Raw genomic sequence first — 22,101 nt, forward strand, 5'->3', positions numbered from 1 at the left:
TCTGTCATTTAGATTAATTGTCATGAAATCGATAAAGAGCCAAGCCAAGCTGTGTACTTTGATGTCAGGAGTGGGTCAACAGGGAAAGAATTTGCAAAATATATTTCACTTTGTGCAAATATGAAATTACATATTGCCAAATGGCACATCTGTCATTAATTTGGATTGGATCTGATGGCTAGATGTATGCAATTTAAAAACTGCTGACAAACCTGGATATTGATTCAGTGAAATCAGCAAGGCATGGGTGACTGACCCCAATATCCTTATGCTAATAGTCTCATGCAAGGTTCATTGACCTTATGAATGGACTGATCTGAATAGAGAGTTGCACAAAAAAGACCCAAGGTTTTTCCTGAACAGGTCAAAGGGAGAATAATATGCAAATTAGTTGCCATAAATAGATCAGCGTAAAGAGTTGTATACAATGGGTATTATCTTAGGTGGCCCTGTACTTTTAGTGTGTCTTCAGACTAACAATGCTAAACCATGCTAAACAATGTATGTGAGTTGTGCAAGGCAAAATAATGCCCAAAGTGAGAAAGACAAACCATAGGAAGGCGGATTCTCTGACTGTATACAGACAGCCATGGATAAACTCCAATGTACGTGTGGTTAACACCAGCAATGGTGTGACTGACCTAGGATTTCCTACTTCAGTTGTAGAGTCATCTAGATGGACAGAGGATGAAATGGAACGTGCCAAGCAGGGCTTGAAAGACTTTGGTCGTGACTGGGCTGCCATATCTCAAATGGTTGGCTCCAAAACTGACGCCCAGTGCAAGAATTTCTACTTCAACTACAAACGCAAGTTTAATCTGGAAGCATTGGTTCAACAGTACAAGAAGAGACGGGTAGGAAATGTGAATACATTTTCTGTTTTTCTAGTTTGTTTTTTGTTTGTTTATTTGTTTACAAATGCAGAGGTTGAGGTGATAGATTTCACTGAATTATAGTCATATTACATAAATACTCTATATTGAGTCATCTATAGTCATCTTACAGAAATACTCTGAATATATAAGTGATTTGTATTTAGTGATCTGTAGTCATCGTATAGAAATACCCTGTATAGAGTCACTATACTATAGTCATCTTACAAAAATATTATATTTAGTGATCTATAGTCATAGTACAGAAATATTGTATTTAGTGATCTAGTCATAGTACAGAAATACTCTGCATTTAGTTAAGCACTGAATGAGATCAAATTACTTTCCTCCACATTTGAACTAGATTGTCTGTTAATGCTTGAGGTGTCTTATTGTGTGGTATGGTGTCCATTTGCTGATTGGGTGGCCTGGATTACAAAGATTATGTCAATGGCAGTTTGAATTGGGTGTAATTTATGGCATGGCTATACAAATGTCATGTCCTCAATGTATGTTGTTTGCCTACAGGTGTATTGATATGCAGTGCATCTGTATTTGTATATGTATGTATTATGCAGCTCTGAGAAACATGCTTTCATTGTGTGTACCTCAACAATTTCTCCTATTACGTCACATCACATCCCCTCTTTTGATTGAAAAATTGATTTTGTTCTTACTCATTTGAGTGATATCAGTAAATTTTGATTTCTCCTGTACATATCATTCAAAGTTATTTCCTTTGCAATGTGATTATTTTGGTTTGTACATTATTGTAACCCATAGAAAATGTATTTGTAATTGAATTATATCAAGAAGAAAAACTTAATTGCCAGGTTAATTGTAAGATTTCCGTTAAACTGGCTGGGCAAATTGTCAGTTTTTCAGGAATTTGTTAAAATAATGTGCATTTTTCTGCTGAACAGATATTGGCATGAAAGACTGGAAAATCTAAGGAGTAGAGTTATCTTCATTAATCTAAAATTTATCAAAATTAGCAACCAAATGTGATTGAAATTGTCATGAATGTAATTAGAAATCAAAGAGAAATGTGTAATATATCCTATATAACCACAAAGTGACCAGTCAAATAATTATTTATGGCATTTAGCAGTGACTTTGTTTTATTTACGGGTACTGTTTTGTTGATTATATATGCTGTGCTGTTTGTGTTTGTTACGTCGAGATTGTCACTGTCCAACTTATGACTCTGATGTAGATTATGTCTTGATGCAATTGTTCTGATTGAGTCAGTTTTCATACAAGGTTGCAAATTTAATGGTTGAGACGGTTGAGATAACAAACAGCATTCGGCTTATATTACATTTCATCAAAGATCATTACTTTGCAAAAATGTCTGATAAATTTCTGATATACTCTCAGAAGTAATATGCAAAACAATATTTATATTAATTACTCAATGATGACCATTATCATGGTGGAAATGGTAGAAATTTCACAGGAAGTGATTGACGCATACAATGCTACAATGAACATTGGTGTAAAGTTGACCATTGTCCTGCTGTCAACACCCTAGTCAGTGTTGTACCAATTTCTTGACAAATCTACAGTCATAATGAGTGCTAATTAGTGGTTCATTTCATATGACCTGTCCATCAGATCTCATGCTGTAAATACTGATAAAAATCTTGAATAATGAATTGTATTGAAGAGTTGATGATAAGACAGTGAGTGATTCAACACTAGATAATAGCTCAGTGACATTTAAGTCATGTAACAAGTACATTAACCTTTATTACTGTGCACTGAAGCCTGATAATAACAGTAGCCAATCACACTGGCCCAGGTTAGTGATGGAATGTAACTAATTGTGTTGCAATAACAGTAGCCAATCACTCTAGCCCAGGTTAGTGATGGAATGTAACTAATTGTGTTGCAATAACAGTAGCCAATCACTCTGGCCCAGGTTAGTGATGGAATGTAACTAATTGTGTTGCAATAACAGTAGCCAATCACTCTGGCCCAGGTTAGTGATGGAATGTGACTAATTGTGTTGCAATAACAGTAGCCAATCACACTGGCCCAGGTTAGTGATGGAATGTAACTAATTGTGTTGCAATAACAGTAGCCAATCACTCTAGCCCAGGTTAGTGATGGAATGTAACTAATTGTGTTGCAATAACAGTAGCCAATCACTCTAGCCCAGGTTAGTGATGGAATGTAACTAATTGTGTTGCAATAACAGTAGCCAATCACACTGGCCCAGGTTAGTGATGGAATGTGACTAATTGTGTTGCAATAACAGTAGCCAATCACCTTAGCCCAGGTTAGTGATGATATGTAACTAATTGTGCTGCAATAACAGTAGCCAATCACTCTAGCCCAGGTTAGTGATGGAATGTAACTAATTATCTTGCAATAACAGTAGCCAATCACACTGGCCCAGGTTAGTGATGGAATGTAACTAATTGTGTTGCAATAACAGTAGCCAATCACTCTAGCCCAGGTTAGTGATGGAATGTAACTAATTGTGTTGCAATAACAGTAGCCAATCATTCTAGCCCAGGTTAGTGATGGAATGTAACTAATTGTGTTGCAATAACAGTAGCCAATCACTCTAGCCCAGGTTAGTGATGGAATGTAACTAATTGTGTTGCAATAACAGTAGCCAATCACACTGGCCCAGGTTAGTGATGGAATGTAACTAATTGTGTTGCAATAACAGTAGCCAATCACTCTAGCCCAGGTTAGTGATGGAATGTAACTAATTGTGTTGCAATAACAGTAGCCAATCACTCTAGCCCAGGTTAGTGATGGAATGTAACTAATTGTGTTGCAATAACAGTAGCCAATCACACTGGCCCAGGTTAGTGATGGAATGTAACTAATTGTGTTGCAATAACAGTAGCCAATCACTCTAGCCCAGGTTAGTGATGGAATGTAACTAATTGTGTTGCAATAACAGTAGCCAATCACTCTAGCCCAGGTTAGTGATGGAATGTAACTAATTGTGTTGCAATAACAGTAGCCAATCACTCTGGCCCAGGTTAGTGATGGAATGTGACTAATTGTGTTGCAATAACAGTAGCCAATCACACTGGCCCAGGTTAGTGATGGAATGTAACTAATTGTGTTGCAATAACAGTAGCCAATCACTCTGGCCCAGGTTAGTGATGGAATGTAACTAATTGTGTTGCAATAACAGTAGCCAATCACTCTAGCCCAGGTTAGTGATGGAATGTAACTAATTGTGTTGCAGTAACAGTAGCCAATCACACTGGCCCAGGTTAGTGATGGAATGTAACTAATTGTGTTGCAATAACAGTAGCCAATCACACTGGCCCAGGTTAGTGATGGAATGTAACTAATTGTGTTGCAATAACAGTAGCCAATCACTCTGGCCTAGGTTAGTGATGGAATGTGACTAATTGTGTTTCAATAACAGTAGCCAATCACTCTGGCCTAGGTTAGTGATGGAATGTAACTAATTGTGTCGCAATAACAGTAGCCAATCACACTGGCCTTGGTTAGTGATGGAATGTGGGTAAATTTTGTCGCAATAACAGTAGCCAATCACACTGGCCCAGGTTAGTGATGGAATGTGACTAATTGTGTTTCAATAACAGTAGCCAATCACTCTGGCCTAGGTTAGTGATGGAATGTAGGTAAATTGTGTTGGTATCAGCCCCACATCACCAGTGTACCAGCAACATAGGTCACTCAGAATCTGTCAAGATGAAAAGTCTGACAAGATGAGGACATTTGTGAGAATACTTTCCAACCGTTGAACAAGTCATGTATTGAATGATGGTTTCCATGATTGATTAATAACTCACAATGCAAATTATGAGTAATGTAGCTCGCATAATTATTTACTTGCTCTTGAAATGTTTTTTTCTATTGATAACTTCATTCAATCAAAGTTTGAGCAATTTCTCAAGTCGATTATTACATGTAAGCTGAACAAGAATATGTGAATACATTTTGTTTTTTTATGTCTTAAGGTTCCAAGACAAGAAGTTGACCTTTTTTAATCTAACAATTCTCTGGTGCTCAATAAGCTTAGAACCTCCATAAATTATACATTTTCTGAAAGCCTGGATGTAGGGCAACATTTTGGTTACCACAGTGTCACCATTATACATATTACTATCACGTGAAAGGTAATTTGCATAACCTTTCAAAAATCGGTTTTCTCTATGTTTTGTCTCAATACTTCAAAATATCTGACTCAAACTTGCTGGAATGCAAGCTGTCACAATGCTCTTCAAAAGTGAGTCTGAGATTTTTTATATCTTGCTTAGTTTTTATTGAGCACAATTTTAAAGAAATCAACTGGGGTTACATTCACAGCTCTGGAAGTTTTTCTGGCATAAAAATTGTTTAAGAAGGTTTAAAAAATTCTGAGACATACTTTGGGAGATCCTTAGGACAGCTTGCACACACTCAAATTTCAACCATATATCTCAAAGCATTGAAACAAAACATAGGGAAAACCGATTTTTGAAAGGTTATGCAAATTATGTGTCACGTGATAGTTATGTAAACAATGGTGACACTATGGTGACCAAAATGTTCCCCTATATCTAGGCTTTTCGAAAATATATAATTTACAGGGTTTCTGAGCTTATTAACCACTAGAGAATTGTTAGCTTAAAAAGGTCAATTTCTTGTCTTGGAACCTTAAAAGTTCTCTACAGCGTTGTGACTACAAAGTATTATAAAATATCAGCTGAAGGCACTGGGTCTTCTTCAGCTCCTCTGAAAATAAATTGATTGTCTTCACAGAAAATTTGAGAAAAGTGGACTTTATGCCACATAAATAATTAATGTCAACAAGAACTGACACCTGGCCCAGAGTTTGAGGACTGTGCCTTTAACGTTAACAAAGCAAACATTGTGTCAGGTGTCTGATTTTAGTCTGGTTTTGTCAAGCAAGTGAGGCATGATTTTCTTTGTTAAGTTAGTGTCTTATGCTGTAGATAGTGAGACAGACAAAATCCTTGACGTGGTCAATATTGTCAGCACTGCTTGCGTTTTCTGTACTTTTTCAAGTTTTCTGATGGAAACTAGTTGTGTAATTTAATGATAAGTGTTTGCATGACCTACAAAAACATTAATAACCTACATTCCTATACTTTGTATTTTTTCCGCCAACAGATAACACGTGGAAGTCGACGAGATTCTGCGGCTGATAGTGTTGCATCGACTATCACTGGTGCATCCGAAGATGAAGAGGAGTCGTCAGTTTCCAGTGATGAAAATGATGCTGATAATGATGACAATGATGATGAGAGTTCAGGCACTGCAAGTGCCAGTGAAAATGAAAACGATGAAGCCAACTCTGCCAGCAAGTCTACATCAACTGCAACAACATCTGGTACATCATCATCAACAGCAGCAGTAGCAGCAGCAGCATCATCAACGGCGGCATCATCATCGTCATCTACTGCCCCCTTAGTTCCAACCAATACGGCATCAACAACTCCAGTGGTGGAAGTCACTCAGGCACAACCCACCAATGAGGGCGCTTCAAAGGATGATGTACCCAGCCAGTCTGAGACTGCATTACCAGTAAGTGTTCCAGCTACCAAAACAGAACCAAGTGAAGCTGACCATGATAGTAGTGCAACATGCAGTGCAGATGAAGAAACAGTACCCAGTGAATCTACAGCTGATAGCACAAAGAAAGACTTGGATAGTAAAGAAACATCTACAGATTTCAAAGCCAAGGAAGAAGCCAAGGCCAAAGAGAAGAGAGAAAGTACTGCATATCCATCACAGAAATACCCCAGGGTTGGTGGTGCATTACCTGATTTACTTGGATCAAGCTCTACTAAAGGGTTGAGTAATATACGTGATCTTATCAACTCTGCCATCGACAGACATTTAGGTAAGATTTTCCACTATGTTCAACACAAGAATGATTGACTGTTTGTTTTCATTTGCAGGCAGAAATCTTTCCAAAAAAGTAAAAATTCTGAAGGCGTGCATTTTGTGAGTACACCAAACAATAAGAACAGAATCTAACAGTTTATCAATGAGTGAAATGTGATCATGCTATCAGAAAATATGCCTTTTAGAGATGAGCACTTCACTGACTTGGCTGTAGTGCAATAAACCATTTTCAGTATTAGATAGCAAAGCTGCGGCCGTGAACTGCAATAAAACTGCTTACACTTATTACAGTTATGCTCAACGGAAAGTAGACGATGAGATTAATGATACCTTACTCAATTACTAATTTACATCAGACACTTTATTTCTAAAACTACACTAGTACCTCACAATATTGCTTGCGAGTGGCAAGTTCTCAAAGACAAGAATAACAAATACCAGACCTAAATGATTCCTTAACATAACAGTCGTTTGCCTGCTTCTCTGCCGACATGAGTGCCTTATCTCTTTCCACTGGTTTATTGCCGTAATCTTATACCATGATACTAATTACAAAGCGACAAAAAGACAACTGTAGTTCTTGCTGAAATGAACGTCATCCCCGGGGTAGACCGGCCGACATTGTTGAGACACTGCTCAGTAAGTGTCAAGTAGATTGGATTTTTCAATCTTTAAAATCATGACTTCTGCTTTTGCCAATTTTCATTTTCTTTGACACTAAAATGCCTTAAACAGATTACCCCTAATTCTTTGTATGAAAATGCCTCGACCTAACCCCCCTAATTCTTTGTAAAACAGGTCCACACTTACGATTGATAACAATGGGTATTTTGCCAAACCATGGTGGTGAAAATGTTACAATCAACTGCCACTCTGTAATTTAAATTTGTGCTAGAGTGAAGATAAGTGTGGACAAAAACATTTGGATAAAGCTAACTTAATTTGGCAATGTTATCACGCATGGGGGTCTCTAGCTATGTACCATATCGCCAACTTTACAATTACCTAAGCTACTGATGATTAATGTGAAATACTGTCTGTGTGTCCACTGTTCTGTGTATCTCTTCTAGCAGTCAAACAGTGGTGCAACTATTCTCATGCATACTCTTCCAAGTACATTTGATTGGATGTTTAACGTTTTGTGTTTATTATATCCAATCAAATGAGACTTTGTCTATCTGTTATTCATGGCTCAAATTGATGAGGGTCAATTACAGATTTGTATAATCCTCTACAAGATTACTCGCCAAACCAGAGAAACCATATAATTATTGTCTGTCTCAAGATATCTTTGCAAGAGCTTTTCAGACAAAACGTTTGATTCATGAATGATGAAGATGTTTCATTATTTGCCTTTTATATATCTCTTTGAGAGGCATATATGTTACTTCATGCTTCAGCCAACTTACAGTTGTCTTTTTGTCGCTGTGTAATTAGTATCGTGGTATAAGATTACGACAATAAACCAGTGGAAAGAGATAAGGCACTCATGTCGGCAGAGAAGCAGGCAAGCGACTGTTATGTTAAGGAATCATTTAGGTCTGGTATTTGTTATTCTTGTCTTTGAGAACTTGCCGCTCGCAAGCAATATTGTGAGGTACTAGTGTAGTTTTAGAAATAAAGTGTCTGATGTAAATTGGTAATTGAGTAAGGTATCATTTAATCTCATCGTCTACTTTCCGTTGAGCATAACTGTAGTTTAAGCTGTAGCCGTGGCCACTTTGGTGTTGAACAAGGCTACTTGATACAGACAAAAAGTCTGCTTGTACAAAGGCAAAACTAGCTCTGTCTGAGGCTCGGGTTGTAAATGAGAGTTTACGATTGGCACCCTGTGTTCAAGATTAAGATACAATGTAACATTACCATGCACTGGTCCATGTACAAATCTTTTTTATTTCAACTTCCCCAGACAAACTGTCTGCATGGGACATACAATGTTGTCGACTTTGCCAGCTGGCTACAGCTGAAACTAATTAGTGTGAGCAGTTTTATTGCAGTTCACTGCAGTGGCTTCGCTATCTATTACTGAAAATGGTTGTAAGTTTGTATGTTCTAAGGCAACTTTTCGTTGATGTACACACACACATATGTACATCATTGTCATTGATCACATTACTGATCTGGGTTAGAATTTTAAATATATGTCCAACTTTCAAGCGCATTTAGTTCCTTACTGGTTCACTTGCCAAATGCAAAGTTTAAATTCCATTTAAAAATGTAATCTGTACAGGCCTGACAAGTATTTCAATGCCTGGTGTTGAGGGAGCTCTACCACCCAATGACCAAAGGCACCAAAGTACTTACCAGAACTTTGAAAATTTCGTCATATATCTTATGAAGTATTAAACTATGATTGAAGTGATTGTTTGACACTAACATTGTTTCATTTGCCGTGTTGATATGACATGGAACACTGCAACTGAAGCCACATTCCCATGTGGACTGATAATTCTTTGTCTTGGTTTGTTTATATTTTGTGCATCTCACATTTGATGTATATTTACAACAATGCTGCAATTGCTATCTCTTTTGAATGGCGTCAGAGTCAGTGTACTATGCTTTGCTTCCCAATAAACAAAATAATATATTAAATATTAAAGATGATATCCAAACCTTCACCAAGTAAAATTTTGATGTGAAGGCAACAACTTTTGAATTACACTTTGTTCATACTTAAACTCCAGCAAAAGGTAAAAATGTGATCTGGAGTTTTACTCTTATGTCAAAAAATGGTGAAAAATACTTCATGGGTGTGAAAAGTCTTTATCTTAGAGCATCACTTTGGGAAGCAACGCAAGGTACATGACAACCTGAAGATATCTAATCTATATATGCCAAGTATCCCTGTCTCTAGATCAGACCTCACCGCACACAACACAAGGAAAATTCCAATGGTTATGCTGTGAAATAGTTACAGGGAATTCTAGTTGACTTATTGATTTATACACTTTGTTTTCAGGAATGGAAACCAAGGTCAATGAAGAGAAGGAGCCGCCTAAGGAGAGAATTTCTCCAATGTCAGTATTAGGAAGTACAGTGCATACTGTCACACCAACCATCATGAGAGCCACAAGCCCTGTCACCAGCATCAATACAGAGAGGAAAATGTTCATGCCGACTAAAGTAGAAGCCGAGGAATGTAAGATGCCCGTAGATAAACCTGAAGATTTGAGTATGAGTGCTGAAAGTAAGGCAGCTATGGCACAGCAACGCATGGAAAGTTCAGAGGTCATGGTCAAACAGAGAGCGCGATCCCGATCATCGTCACCATATATCTCGCCACATATTTCACACACTTCACAGCACTATGATCAAGAAGCGTACTTTCAGCGTTTTGGACATCAGATGCCAAGGCATATGGTACAGGCACCGATGCAGTACTACTACCCAGAAAGTATGTACATCACACATGCACAGGCTGAAGTAATGCGACAGCAACAAGAACACGCAGAACGTGAACGTGCATACATGACAACTCCACCCAATCAAGGACAAGGTATGGGCAAACCTGGCTTGCCACCGAGAACTGGCTCTCCATATGCACTCATCCCTGCATCTGAAAGAGGACTTGTACAGCCACCATCACGACCTTCCTCTAGAACTACGAAACCATCTGTACCACCACCACCCCCTCTGGTGGCAAAAACATCTCCTAAGCCAATGAAAGCAGATAAGCCTTCTCCATTAGGAATGCCATCAGCTGTTGGATCAATCACTCAAGGAACTCCAGTCAGCTATGTTCCCACTGCCACATCACCATCAAGGTACGTATCACTACACAGTACACTGCCATATCACCATCAAGGTACGTATCACTACACAGTACACTGCCATATCACCATCAAGGTACGTATCACTACACAGTACACTGCCATATCACCATCAAGGTACGTATCACTACACAGTACACTGCCATATCACCATCAAGGTACGTATCACTACACAGTACACTGCCACATCACCATCAAGGTACTTATCACTACACAGTATACTGCCATATCACCATCAAGGTACGTATCACTACACAGTACACTGCCATATCACTATCAAGGTACGTATCACTACACAGTACACTGCCATATCACCATCAAGGTACGTATCACTACACAGTACACTGCCATATCACCATCAAGGTATGTATCACTACACAGTACACTGCCATATCACCATCAAGGTACGTATCACTACACAGTACACTGCCATATCACCATCAAGGTACGTATCACTACACAGTACACTGCCATATCACCATCAAGGTACGTATCACTACACAGTACACTGCCATATCACCATCAAGGTATGTACTATCACTACACAGTACATTGCCATATCACCATCAAGGTATGGATCATTACACAGTACACTGCCATATCACCATCAAGGTACGTATCACTGCACAGTACACTGCCATATCACCATCAAGGTATGTACTATCACTACACAGTACACTGCCATATCACCATCAAGGTACGTATCACTACACAGTACACTGCCATATCACCATCAAGGTATGTACTATCACTACACAGTACACTGCCATATCACCATCAAGGTACGGATCACTACACAGTACACTGCCATATCACCATCAAGGTACGTACCACTGCACAGTACACTGCCATATCACTATCAAGATAGGTGTCACTACACAGTACACTGCCATATCACCATCAAGGTACGTATCACAAACACAGTACACTGCCATATCACCATCAAGGTACGGATCATTACACAGTACACTGCCGCATAACCGTCAAGGTATATATCACCACACAGTATACTGCCACATCACCATCTAGGTACGTATCACACAGTACACTGCCACATCACCATCTAGATACGTATCACTACACAGTACACTGCCACATCACCATCTAGATACGTATCACTACACAGTACACTGCCACATCATCATCAAGGTACGTATCACTACACAGTACACTGCCACATCACCATCTAGATACGTATCACTACACAGTACACTGCCACATCATCATCAAGGTACGTACCACAACACAGTATTCTGCCACATCACTATCAAGGTACGTATCACAACACAGAACACTGCGACATCACCATCTAGATACATATATTCCCACAGTATGTTGTAGGTTGTTGAAGGTTGTAAATGTTCTCTCGATATCAATACAATGAAGAGACACTGCCATGTATTGGGAAAGCAGCAAGGTTGTTGTAGCATTCATCAAAATGTGTCATAAGTGCATCTGTTCGAGGTTCTGTGTTAAGATTCATAGCTTCAGAGGTAGTTGGGAAAAGCCCAATAGCTGTATCTTTTATCATTATTTTTGTGATTTTACTTCTAAACTCAAACAAGTTCATTGGAATGTACTCATTGAGGGGTGTTTATACAAGTCTAATAAGCTGTCTACTGGGACTGCACATAATAATTTGAGCAAGATAAATAATAAACATTTGCCCAAACATAAAATGGCGCCATCATGCAAATAAAGCAAAAACACTGTACGTCGTGCATATATGCATTGGAATCTTCACAGAAACAACAGAGTAGTCCAATATAATGAATAGTGCTGAATGTTTTCCACTGGCACATGATATGCTTTTTTTTCTTTGTAATATAACCAGTTTTTAAAAATGGCGGGAAATCAAAATAAAGATTAAAATTTAAATTTACTTGTCCAATATTTCAGTAGTATAAGACTGTATCCTTCAAATTTGTAGAATTTAAAGAAAACAAATAGAAAGCCTTTTTCAGGTCAAATTTCAAGAGTTACAGCTACAGGGGCTTTAGTGTTGTTAATCCTAATTCTAGCAGATTCCATAGACAAACCATAGAAATAAATACCACTTGGGAGAAAGAGGACTAACTTTGAATGCACATTTTAGGATTACATTTACAACCCTCACCTCATCCCTATCCTATCAATGACACTTTGTGACTACTTCCATGAGAATACACTGTTATCTACATCTGCCCCTTCTTTTCTAATGCGTGTTGGTATTTTTTTATTCTCTGAAAACAAATCGTTTTCATTTGTTGCGTATTCACATCAATATTTGGTTGACAGATATGAAGGTGGTTCAATATCTCGAGGAACGCCGTATAGACAAGAAGGTTTGCTGATGAAAAGTCCACCTCAAACATCGCCTCGACAAGAAAGTCCTATCGGATCTATTACAAGAGGAACTCCTGTGCCTGTTTCAGAACAAGCTGGTTCTATTACCAGGGGTACACCAATGGTGCAGGAACCAGGATCTATTACCAGAGGTGAGTACCAGCTTTCAGTGTATGGATTAGTAAGGTGACTGAAGGATTTCAGTGCATGGAGTTGTTGAGTCACACCAACAGCTTTAATATGAGCCCCCACAAGTGGTAGATCAGAAAAGAATTGAAAACATTTAAGAGTCCAAATGTCTTTCCCCAAGGCGCATTCTGTCTTAACACTGTCTTGATATACAAATTATCCATCAGTGCTCAAAATTAGCGGTAGTCCTGCGTCTACAGACTACCAACTTTTCTCTAGGGCTACCAAAATCCTGGGACCTGAAATTCAGTCAGTACTTGGCATGCCATGTCCGGTCTGTCACTTTGGGACCAGCTAAATGCAGTCAAACCCAGCTTGACACAGAAAGGCCACACTATGACTTTGTTATGCAACAAAGTTTCTATATCTGAACTGCCATACTTGAATGACAAGCACAGGAAATGATAGCCAATGAAAATGCATTTTTGTTGCATTTTGATCATAATATATTAATCACAATTACAAAGAAATTATATGCCTCCTCCCTACAGAAAGCCAATGGTCTATTTTTAGCCCTGCTACAGTATGTCTCAGTGCTGAAAAGGTTGTATCGTTTTCATGATGACTATCAAAATTTGCATACAACTCTGACAGTGAAACCGGTTGTCAATAGGTCACCAAACTTTTGAGTATCACTAATATAACGTCAATTATACCTGTTTCCTTGGGTATTAAAGGTGTGCAATATTCACATCAAATGACTAGAAAATTCACTTTATGGGCAGAATCTTGAAAAATAGCTTTTTCTTGTCTGGTTAACGAAAAAAGATATTCCTGAAAAAATATGCATGGGCTACCAATCATTGTCACTGGGCTACCAACTTCAGAAAATGGTAGCCCAAGTGGACTACCAGGGAAAAAAGTTAATTTCGAGCTCTGTCCATAGTAATACATTTAAACCTAAACTAGTTACCGCTGTCGTTGATTAGCATAACTTTCCCATAAACTATTGTGAAGATTAGCATGGTATACCAGTGTACCTGCAAAATGACATGAACATGAGCAGACCTAGCATTATTTTTCCACAGGTACACCAGCCGTCTATGGTGAACCACCAAAGGGATCGCATGCAGCCTATGAAGGCCATCCCATGCCAAGAGGTAATGCTGGAAGATACGACCATAGGCCGCCACATGAGGGCTCCATCACAAGGGGAACACCAGTACCTTATGAATCTTCAGGCACTCCAGGATCCATCACTAGAGGTAGATTTTATGCTGTGTTTCCACCAAATACAGAAATATTGCAACTAGGAGTTGCTCTATGGTGTCTTTGTCTAAAATAGCTCACTGAATTGTAGATAAGCCCATGGCCTCTTTAGTGTTGATCAAGCCTACTTGATACAGTCACAAATTCTGCTTGTACCGGTATAAACAGACCATGCCAAGGGTTGTAAATGAGAGCTAATGATTATCATCGCATGTTAAAAATTTAGACACAAGATAACATTTCCCTTCATGAAAGCCTTAATGCAATAATTAGTTTATTGAGGCAACACACTTTTATTAGCTCACTGCTATAGCATCACCTAAACTTATGTGTCCCATGCAGACACTGTGTCTGGGGAAATTGACATCAACTGCACTGCTTTTCATACAGTAAGTTGTCTGAGCAAGACTTGTACACGGACCACTGCATGGTTATATTGTATCTCGATCTTTAACACAGGGTGCTAATCGTAAAGTCTCATTTACAACCCCAGATTTGCCTTTATACAAACAGAATGTCTGACTGCATCAAGTGGGTTTAATCAATAGTAAATTGGCCACAGGTGTTAGTGTAGCATGGTATAGAATAGTACTCTACCATGTGGTGGGTCATAATGCAGTATAGTATATCTTAGAGTAGTTAGTGTTGTTCAGTGAGAGTGCAATAGTAAATCTGCAATGCTGCCAAACTCAGTGCAATGCTTTATTTTACAATACATTGTACCACAACATGAGTTGTGTGATTTTGTTAGTCCCCACGGACGAAGTCCGGGGGACTTCTAGATTGGGTCATGTCTGTCCGTGTGTGCGTGCGTGCGTCCGTCCGTCCGTCCGTCCGTTCACGCAGATATCTCAGACATGTCCTGGTCAATTTCTTTCAAACTTTGCACAAGGATAGTACCCTACCCCATACAGATGCACATCGATTTGTTTCACAATGCGATCAAATTTGGCCGTGTTAGAGGACTTTTTAGTTTACATCTCCATAGATTCCCATGTATAAGGCATTTCGCCATAGACTCCCATGTATAAGTCAGTTCTGCACAGAATCCTATGTGTGAGGCCAAGTAAAATAAAAATTTAGTTTCTCATCGTATTCATATTGCAAAAAGGATGCAGTGACACAGTTTTTAGCCCCACAGATGAAGTCCAGGGGGCTTATAGATTTGGTCATGTCCCTGCGTTCACGCAGATATCTCAGACATTTTGACAAAATGTCACGTGACCTCGGTGACCTTTGACCTCAAATATACATATTTGTCCATAACTCAGTAACCACAAGTGCTATACCCTCCAATTTTGATAGTATATTAGACCTTAAGATGTCACATCTTGTACCACATTTATTATGCACATATGTATTTCTTGGCTGGCCAATACAGCTAGAGGTCTGATCTTTTTTCCCGATTTAGAACCATAACTTGACATGCCTCATGTGTTTCAAATTGGGAACAACGACATAGACCTATGTGCCCATAGATCTCAACATATACACTCCAGTGATACTTCTTAATGACCACATTTCCCTGCCCCATCAAGACTAATACTCCCCTATTACAAGTGGGGACTATGTCATTGTCAATGACTTGTTGTCAAAAATTTACATTTTCTGCAGACCATTGTCTACTGTAGATGAACATAGAGTTTCTGATGAAAATTCATTGTGATCTTGTTCACTATTTTGTGTTTGCCTTGCTAAATCCCTATCCCAACTCAGAGTGAATTTAATGTTACTGCATACGTCAAGCGACACCAAACACTAAAACCCGGGTTTTGAAAAATGCAATTTCTACTGTGCAGTTATCTCAACTATGTCATCATAACAATATATTCTGAAGTCTACTTGAACTCAGTGCATGTTGTTCACATAGTGTTGTTGTTTTGTAGATATTTGTCTTAGTCACATTGCATGGGCAACACTTGGATCATACACTCATGACAGGTTTGACCTTTGACCTGTGCTATGTCTACAGGTACGCCAATAGGACATGCAGAGGCAGGTTCCATATCGCGTGGCACCCCAGTAGATCACCATGCTATGTATGGCCAACATAGACGTAGCATGTCACCAACACAGCCAGCATACGGTGCTTGTGGTCCAACCATGGCAAGGGGACAATATGAAACAGGTGCCTATAGCAGCTCTAAAGAAACACTAGCAGGTATATGGAACACTAGTGTGTCTTCTCTGTGAACACTTTGTTGAATCATGAGTGGTTAACATCAAACTGACGGAGGAACAGAGAGAAGAAAGGTGACATTTTAACACTTTCACCACGGGAGGGCGCATTCTGCGCCAACGGCCAGACTGCGGGAGGCGCGTAAACGCGCCAAGAACGTACGCGTTTATATGCGTTCGATATACGTTGGCTTTGTTTGATCTACATCATGTTTGTTGACTATTTCCTCAAGCCTAGCGTAGTATACGAGGTAGAGGTCAAACCTAAATGAGCATGCGCGCCAAATTTGTAAACAAATGCCGCCATATTCGGTCATTTCTCGGCCGTGATTTGTAAGGATCGTGTGATCGGTTGTTGTTTTTCTCTCAGAGGGTATTTAAAAATGGCGATGCGGGCACAGTTTAACACCGACAAAGCCCTTGAGCATGTTTTTCTAGACACTAATAGTGGAATTGTCACTGATCTTGAAACTGAACTCGACGAGATGGCGGAAGTCAAATTTCAAATTACAACTCTAATACAGAACTTGAATATGTTCCCAAACCAGTTGAGCAAACACAGAGATCGCAAGCAAGACACTGACAGGAAGGTAGGCAATCTTAGCATGCGAAAGTGCAACAAAGGACCGGTGACTAACATCACAAACGTTGATGGGTATCATGTGGATGTTGTACGATATCAATCTATCAATGACAATTACACATCGGACTGGCTACCAGTATATAAGCTTAAATAGAACATAGCTCTCTTTTGAATGTCAGATGATACCTGTTGTTCGAAGATGAACTTGTAATAAATATGCATATTAATCTCATTTACGTGGAATATGTTTAAGCGTATGTGTTCCTCCTACTGAATTTGAGTTGATAAAACATAATTTTTTTAAGTGTTACGCTGAGAAAAATACATTTATATATTGAAATAACAAAAAAATGCAACATTTTTGATTTTTTATGTAAAATCCAATATGGCCGACATGATCACGTGATCTTCAAGGCGTGTCACATGACCTTTTGTGCATTTTTATGATGCTCTGTCATATTGCAAAACTCACTGAAAAAATTGTCCCGAATACTCAAATAATTACGAAGATATAGCACATGCATGTAAATCGATATTTATAAGGCCATATACCCATAGAAAACTACGCACAGGAATGCACGTATAAAAATTAATTACGCAGTGAAAGTGTTAAAGAGAAGGATTTGACATGTGCTGACAAAACAACTGTGGTGAATGAAATGAAAGGGTAGATTTTGGTGGAATATTTTTACCACTTCATATGTTCGTAGTTGCTATCTGATTGTTATTTATTTATATGTGTTTGTGTGATTTTAAGGGGAGGGACAAGACATTTCTTGTAAGGTTTTATATACTAAATGAAACAGTAAAGTAGAAAATTATGATTTTATGAATCACCAGTTTAATCTTTAGTACTGATTGAGATGGTTTTTGTTGAATAAAAAAATTAATGTATTAAGGGTGCTAGTGTAAGGCTCACTCAAAAAAATTGAAGGAAATTGTTTAAATTGACTCATAGTTCAGAAATATTGGGTACACTACTACCAAGTAAATAAGAAACTTCACCAGAATGCTGTTATTTACATGTGATTTCATGATAGCTAAACAGATATGCATGATAGCTAAACAGATATACTGTTATTTACAGGTGATTTCATGATAGCTGAACAGATATGCATGATAGCTAAACAGATATACTGTTATTTACAGGTGATTTCATGATAGCTGAACAGATATGCATGATAGCTAAACAGATATACTGTTATTTACAGGTGATTGCATGATAGCTAAACAGATTGTATGATTGCTTAACAGAAATGCTGTTGTTTACAGGTGATTTCAAGATAGCTAAACAGATAATTTCATGATATGTAGCTAAACAGACATGCTGTTATTTACAGGTGATTTTATGATAGCTAAACACATGATTTCATAATAGATAGCTAAACAGACATGCTGTTATTTACAGGTGATTTCATGATAGCTGAACAGATATGCATGATAGCTAAACAGATTGTATGATTGCTTAACAGAAATGCTGTTATTTACAGGTGATTTCAAGATAGCTAAACAGATAATTTCATGATAGCTAGCTAAACAGACATGCTGTTATTTACAGGTGATTTCCAGATAGCTAAACAAAATTTCTTGATATGTAGCTAAACAGACATGCTGTTATTTACAGGTGATTTCAAGATAGCTAAACAGATAATTTCATGATATGTAGCTAAACAGACATGCTGTTATTTGCAGGTGATTTTATGATAGCTAAACACATGATTTCATAATAGATAGCTAAACAGACATGCTGTTATTTACAGGTGATTTTATGATAGCTAAACAGATGAGTCAGACACAGAGATCTCCATATCCACAGTCTTCTCACAGTGGTAAAGATTCCAGAATGTCTCCCAGAGGAGAAAGTCATCCACATCCAGCAAAGAGATACTCACCAACTCAACCACATCTTGTAGAACCTACCAGCCATCCCAACCCAGCTTATGTCTATGGTCAGGTTAGTACACATTATAATACATACAGTTAGTCAGTCATTCCAACCTAGCTTATGTCTGTGGTCAGGTAAATACAAAACACAGTGTTTGTAATCAGTCAGTCATTATTAAGGATTATATCATACCAGTATATTGATAGTGCAAATACAGCGATCTGATTGGTCGAGACGCAAAAAGAACTGTGGTATATTGGCGATATACATATGCGCGCGCTCTGCAGCTTGAGCTATCACTAGTGCATATATGTCGCGAACTGGTCAAAATCTCGTGGTATACCGTCGCTGGGTGTGCTTTATTGCTTAATTAACTTACATCCAGGTATTATTGTTGGTATGAATCCACACGTTTCTTTAAATCAGGAATCAGTTAATGATAGGATTAATGCTAGAACCAGTCATACAATACTAATTTGGTGACTGTCCTTTTCTCAACAGCCTGGACCAGGAGTTATGTACTTGCAACCACAGCAACTTTATGTCCATCCTGGAGCTCATCAAGTATCGCCACATGGACATCATCCGGTCCACCCAGTCAGTCCACATGCACCCGGATCACATCATCAACATCCCGGTGGAGATGGGCGTATCCAGAGGACAGCATCTCCATCACATCGGGAAAGCACATCTCCAGCCACTGCTGGGCAAACAGCAAGCGAATATGCCCAGCAGCATGGAATGCCAAGACCATGGACGGTTCATCCTAAGTTCAAGCAACACCATGCGCGTGGTTCCAGCCCTGCTGGTGGAGCACCTGTCAGCGTTGGTGGCAATCTACCACATGGAATGCCTGGCAGACATCCTGCAGGTATGGTGTCACACTCCGCAGGTGTTACCATGGTATCGGCAGGATCTGCTGTGACAGCAAGCGCCATGTCACATCCACAAGGACCAAGTATCATTGGTGGAACTGGACGACCAACACCAACATCATCTGCTGGCTCTCATCCTCACTATCATCCACATCCTCATCAACAACAACACATCTCTTCAAGATATTCACCAACTAGCACAGGTCAGTATTTGAATACAACATGTATTGCCTTGTAGTACTCACAAATTGATATTCACCAACTAGCACAGGTCAGTATTTCAATACAACATGTATTGCCTTGTAGTACTCACATTACTGTGTCCGGTAACAGAGATTGTAGCCTATATATTACATCCCAAACAAGGGACTATGTGCTGGAGGGTAGGTGACCTCTTGCCCAACACAAGGAGAGCAAAATAGTTTTCACTCAGAATATTGATTTGCAAATGACAATCATATGCTTTACTTCCATATGTCAGACAAAATTCCATCAAAAAGTAGAATGATTTTCATCGTCAAAAGATGCATTGATATATTTAAATCACTGTTATGCGGTTTCTAGATTTTTCACGCATAGTTTTCTAAACACTGAATTTCCTATTAAAAACGTGTAATTTTTAACATTTTTACATCCTAAAGATGTAAAGTTGAAAATAGTTTTGGTTCACTTTCAGTCCAATGATGACTATGCAACCCGCTACATCATCGTTGAGTTATCAATTAATCCTATGGAGTGGGCGACATTTGTAATAACATCCCTTGTTCACTTTACAGTGTCCGGTAACAGAGGTGGATCAAGTAGTAGACCTGAAACCAATGGAAGTGATGCATTCAATGCATTGGTTAATGCTGCAGCATCAGCTCCAACCTTGGAAATACCAAAACAGAGAGCTGAAAGACGTCAAAGTTCACCCGGCATCCAAGGTAAACAATATCCCATAGTGCTTTGCTTCATTCCATTCAAAGTGATAGCAACATCAGTCAAAGTCATGTTGTAAGTTTGATGAATGACTCTTGGGTGATCTTTCGTAAATCACAATTTGTTGAAAACAGAAGCATTATCCAAATGCCATTACCAAGACCAATAAATAGCCTTTGCGGTTTTTTGCAAAGAAGTGTGTATCAGGGATACTTGCATTCAAAGTAATATGCTGAATTATATGGTGTGTTCAACTTGTACTTCTTTGCATCATGTTTTCAATGGTTTAATTCATTTGACACAAGTGTATAACAACAGATTTACAGTGACGGCACCAATTATTTTGACGATGAGATACAGCTGGATATTGATACACTACCGAATTAGGTTTGTCAGTTTGCTCACAAATTTACCCTTTTAGTGGTCAACTTTTACAACTTTGCGCCAACATCAGACAGACTAAAACAGCAGGTGACGCAGCAAGATGTCTGTAAACTAATTTACTATGTAGTATGTTTATATCTTTACAGCAGCTATCAGTTTCAATGGTGACACACACAGAGACTGGTTGCCAAGTTTTACAAGCAGTTCAAATTCACGGAGAGGTGGTAAAAGAACAACGTTACTGCAAATTTAGACTCGGAGGACAGTGTTCTTTGTAGTTGAATATCAATAAAGTTCATGACTTCAAACAAAATCTAAAACTAACAACACAAATCGATCTGAAAGAATCAGAACGTTTGAGTAGCGATAGCAATGTCTGGAAGTCAGGGCTTTGAGTCAGCAACTTTCTAGTCTAATAAAACTCAGACAACGAGATGTTCTGGTATTGCCAGCCATGGTGTCAGCTCATTGAGAAATGTGGTGTCATTCATTTGTTGATAACCAAAGTAAAGTTTGTTCATTTTACACATCACTCTATTATTTTTGAAGTCATGAACTTTATTGATATTCAACTACAAAGAACACTGTCCTCTGAGTCTAAATTTGCAGTAACGTCGTTCTTTTACCACCTCTCCGTGAATTTGAACTGCTTGTAAAACTTGGCAACCAGTCTCTGTGTGTGTCACCATTGAAACTGATAGCTGCTGTAAAGATATAAACATACTACATAGTAAATTAGTTTACAGACATCTTGCTGCGTCACCTGCTGTTTTAGTCTGTCTGATGTTGGCGCAAAGTTGTAAAAGTTGACCACTAAAAGGGTAAATTTGTGAGCAAACTGACAAACCTAATTCGGTAGTGTATCAATATCCAGCTGTATCTCATCATCGTCAAATAATTGGTGCCGTCACTGTAAGTGTAATCTAGAAATTAAACAACCTACTGCACTGAAATATAACAAGAAATACCTTAAAAGGGTAAATTTTTACCACAGAAGGATACAAACATCTGGCTTTGATTATCTATTTAAATCTCATACATGCCGTGTAAGATT

At 38.6% G+C, this 22,101-nt stretch overlaps 1 protein-coding gene across 6 annotated transcripts in view; it reads left to right on the forward strand.

Moving 5' to 3' along the window:
• The window catches only part of LOC139144653 (nuclear receptor corepressor 1-like), a 68,880-nt gene that overhangs the window by 41,594 nt on the left and 5,185 nt on the right, over positions 1 to 22,101 (forward strand). For 3 of the 6 annotated variants that reach the window (XM_070715368.1, XM_070715367.1, XM_070715369.1), the window contains exons 19-27: positions 661 to 854; positions 5,991 to 6,723; positions 9,688 to 10,492; positions 12,776 to 12,975; positions 14,041 to 14,217; positions 16,194 to 16,382; positions 18,743 to 18,936; positions 19,369 to 19,945; positions 20,519 to 20,668. In XM_070715368.1, coding sequence (XP_070571469.1) covers positions 661 to 854; positions 5,991 to 6,723; positions 9,688 to 10,492; positions 12,776 to 12,975; positions 14,041 to 14,217; positions 16,194 to 16,382; positions 18,743 to 18,936; positions 19,369 to 19,945; positions 20,519 to 20,668 — 3,219 coding nt within the window. Of the gene's footprint in view, positions 1 to 660; positions 864 to 5,990; positions 6,724 to 9,687; positions 10,493 to 12,775; positions 12,976 to 14,040; positions 14,218 to 16,193; positions 16,383 to 18,742; positions 18,937 to 19,368; positions 19,946 to 20,518; positions 20,669 to 22,101 lie in introns of all 6 variants that reach the window. The other 3 variants (XM_070715363.1, XM_070715365.1, XM_070715364.1) reach the window with 1 other exon arrangement.

This window comes from Ptychodera flava, chromosome 12, assembly GCF_041260155.1.
Source record: "Ptychodera flava strain L36383 chromosome 12, AS_Pfla_20210202, whole genome shotgun sequence".
NCBI classification, from domain to species: Eukaryota; Metazoa; Hemichordata; class Enteropneusta; family Ptychoderidae; genus Ptychodera; species Ptychodera flava.